Source organism: Amphimedon queenslandica, unplaced genomic scaffold (genome assembly GCF_000090795.2).
Source record: "Amphimedon queenslandica unplaced genomic scaffold, v1.1 AMPQUscaffold_9225_Cont18817, whole genome shotgun sequence".
Lineage (NCBI taxonomy): Eukaryota > Metazoa > Porifera > Demospongiae > Haplosclerida > Niphatidae > Amphimedon > Amphimedon queenslandica.
Window position 1 is genome coordinate 1 of NW_003550503.1, and position 3,384 is coordinate 3,384.

The following is a 3,384-nucleotide window of genomic DNA, read 5'->3' on the forward strand; positions in this document are numbered from 1 at the left end:
CTCGGAGTATTTAAGTATAAGCTCTATATTCTCGCTGCCGAGGTTCTGAAGATAGTCTGATGGTTGGCCACACCCCCGAGAGCGATGAGTTTGGACCTCCGTGGAAACTGTGTAACATGGTCAAAGCTAATAAAAAAGAAAAGTCAGTACATTTTCTGACACACATACATGTTTTGTCTTACCTAATTTGTGCTGTCCTTTAGTTTGGTAGAGTTGAACTAATTCTTGAAACTTTTCGTCGTTCCTCAAAACCCTCTCACTTTCTCCCAGGTGTAAGTGATTCTCGGGCAAACGGACCAAAGACCCAATCAAAGTATTATTACCAGTCTAAAAAAGGAGAGCAACATAAAGAATATTTGAGCAATATTTGAGTGACACACAATGTTTAAAAATTGAAAAATTCCAGCCTCAAAGTGCACATGGTCATGGTTTTGCTTTTCAGACAAACTTGTACAACAAAAATCAAAATTTTAATACACATGTGTACGTTTGATGGCAGATTTATATCAGTCTAACAAAATACATTAAGCCTTCCATACCTTTATATAGCATTTGAGTAGTGTTGTGTCAATCAGTTGAAGTCTTGCATCTATTTTTTTCTTGGATTCACTATCAATTGGAGAGTCCTCCCGTTTGTTCTCCATTCTCGTCAGCAGCTGCTGCAAGTTCTGCTGCTCCAAATATCGTAACTAGATGTACACAAAATAATGAGGCACATTTTGTTAAATTTGTTCCCATGGGGGCCCACCTGTGTCAAATATTTGATGAGAAACTCAGTTGCTTTCTTTAAGTCTTCTCCGGTGAAAGTGGGTGGGGAAGTGGGTAGGGACAGGTTCTGCCTGTGCTCACTTGGGAGGAAATGAGGATACAGGGCAATCACTTTTATTGGATCTGAAATAGAAAGAACAAATAATAATCAAATAATAAAATTACTTAATAGTTGTTGATGATAATAATAATGATAATAATAATGATAACAAATTAATAATAATTTTAATTTCATACTTATTTTGATAATAATTTGTGCACTAATGTTGTTGTTCATAATAATAATAATAATAATGAACCTTCATTTATTTCTAAATAGAACTTAAGTGATTTCTCAAACTCAAATCGAGTGAAAAGATAAAAAGCATAACGACGTAATATCTCCTCCCTCCTCAACTTCCTCTCGCTCTCAGTCTCCTTTATTAGCTCCTAAAACAATCACATGACAATCACATGATGAAATTATATTGTATTGGACTTACTGATATTTCCAGTGCTAGTTCAAATTGCTTGGTGAGCACACACTGTTGGACCTGCTTCTCGTATGCTTTGGGTTCTAACTTGTACACCTAATGAAGGGGGAATAGGTAAGACAGCAGGGAAAAATGGAGTGCAGGGGGTCTTGGGTCAAATTTCAGCAAAAATCACTAGGTGGGAATTCTCCATTTTAATAATTTTTTCTGATACATATACATGTACTTATGTTGTACATCAAGTTTGAGCTGATTCCAATTAAAATTGAATTTTTTATGAATTTTTAAAGTTGCTTTAAAATTGGGCAAAAGTCCCTGTACTATAGTACAGTGTCGTTGGCCAAATTTCAGCAAAAATCACTAGGTGGAGATTCTCCATTTTAATAATTTTCTCTGATACATATACATGTTCCTATGTTGTGTAGAAAGTTTGAGCTAATTCCGATCAAATTTGAATTTTTTATGAATTTTTAAAGTTGCTGAAAAATCATACAAAGTCCCTGTACTGTACTACAGGGACTTTGGCCAAATTTTGCCACAAGTGAATAGAAGAGAATTCTCCATTTTTATATTTTTTCTGAAGTGAAAAAAGTCAAAAGAATAGCAAGACAGGAAGGAACAGCTCAATAATTTGAGGATTACCTGAGTGTGACTAGCGACTAAAGTCACTTGATCGTGTGCAATGAATCTGACGTGATCTTTGATCTGCTCATTCGTCTTTATACTCTGCACTAGCAGCTTTTGTTCCAATGCTCGTATTTCAATGGATCTGTGTAAAAAAAACCATGTACGTTACCAGCTGTTGTTACATTTACCGTGGCAACATGCCAATGATATAAGGATGAATGTGTATTATGGAGACTGGGTTCTCCGACCAAACCAGAGCAGACGGTTGGGTAGGTTTAGCTTCTGTGTCTAAACTAATCTAAAATTAATAAAGTAAATGTATTACAAGAATAATAACACATTATTTCTAAACTGTATACTCTTGCATACTATAGTATACTCTAGTATATTCTAGTATATTCTTTTAGTACCTGTTTGTCGTCGTTCAGTACCAGCATCTCCTGCTTGTCTCCTCTCATTATTGGGAGCACACATGGCTCAGAACGATGCTGACCGATTGAAAATAACTCTTTGGAAGAACCATCAAGCTACAGTATAAAATACAAACACATACTGTGATACTATTACAAATGAAGGGAAGAAATCAAGGGGAGGATATGATATTTAATTAGTTCAACGTACAGACATGTAGTAGAGATCTTTCTTTATACAAAATATGATGCCTTCTCCTAACCAAGAGACCATCTTTGGAGTTTCAAGGACAACCAAATCATTCTATAGAAGAAAGAAGAAGAAGAGAAAGAGAGAAAGAATAGAATAAAACTACAGATGATATTAAAGTGTTACTATGTTAATTAAAGCGAGTAAATGGTTTTAAATTTAAAACTTACAGTCTGAGTGAATGTACCGCCAAAGTACGTATAGATCAGTAACTTTTTCTTAAGGACAATACAAACTCTTAAATAAGCATTGAAACCTTAAGAACAAAAAAGACTCAAATTATGTTATAGTAAATTGGAATCTCCCTTTTACCTTTTAGCCTGTGCCAGTCGACGGCAAAAGTGGAACATCCCTTAAGACGTGGTATACCAATGTTTACAGTTTGATATGTGACGAGGCTAGCACAGTGAAACTCACCATCAGCTGTACACACACAATAAGAGATATGGGGACACATGTTAGCCTGTACAATGAATGGACGCTAACTTGTCAGTGCTAAGAACATGTCTTGTTCTGGGATAACCGATAAACTGATGATCGGTTTCGACGTGAACTTCTTGAGCGTCATATCAAGCTTAGCTTCGTACGGTCTATCAAAGTCTATACTCAAAACAGAGAGAGAGAGAGAGAGAGAGAGAGAGAGAGAGAGAGAGAGAGAGAGAGAGAATTATAAAGAGATAATGGAGAAACATAAAATTTCTTGTCAATGTACATGTACATACGCATGCATAAAAATGCTAATAAATCAAAATTTTGCTCTAAAAACCAGCTCTTGCATGGCATAAGGGCATCGATATATTTTTGACAAAAAGAAAAGATAAACAAACACCTGGTAACATGTTGTACATGATTTCAA

At 35.5% G+C, this 3,384-nt stretch overlaps 1 protein-coding gene across 1 annotated transcript; it reads right to left on the bottom strand.

Moving 5' to 3' along the window:
- Nucleotides 1-6: 6 nt before the first annotated feature.
- On the bottom strand, nucleotides 7-3,123 carry LOC105315617 (vam6/Vps39-like protein). Its single transcript, XM_011410327.2, has 13 exons — nucleotides 3,015-3,123; nucleotides 2,841-2,951; nucleotides 2,699-2,784; nucleotides 2,490-2,582; nucleotides 2,279-2,395; nucleotides 2,057-2,166; nucleotides 1,884-2,010; nucleotides 1,251-1,337; nucleotides 1,068-1,197; nucleotides 749-891; nucleotides 540-689; nucleotides 183-327; nucleotides 7-126 (listed from the first exon to the last, which is right to left on the bottom strand). The coding sequence occupies exons 1-13, from the start codon at nucleotides 3,094-3,096 to the stop codon at nucleotides 11-13; spliced, it is 1,497 nt and encodes a 498-aa protein (XP_011408629.2). The 5' UTR covers nucleotides 3,097-3,123; the 3' UTR covers nucleotides 7-10.
- Between the last annotated feature and the right edge of the window lie 261 nt (nucleotides 3,124-3,384).

What these genes read in the sequence shown, in the direction of transcription:
- LOC105315617 (XM_011410327.2), bottom strand. Translation starts at nt 3,096, where the DNA reads ATGACGCTCAAGAAGTTCACGTCGAAACCGATCATCAGTTTATCGGTT. An exon ending in AAGATCTCTACTACATGTCT is followed by an intron (nt 2,396 to 2,489) that starts GTACGTTGAACT and finishes TTTATACTGTAG; the next exon opens with CTTGATGGTTCTTCCAAAGA. An exon ending in CTATTTAGAAATAAATGAAG is followed by an intron (nt 892 to 1,067) that starts GTTCATTATTAT and finishes TTTCTATTTCAG; the next exon opens with ATCCAATAAAAGTGATTGCC.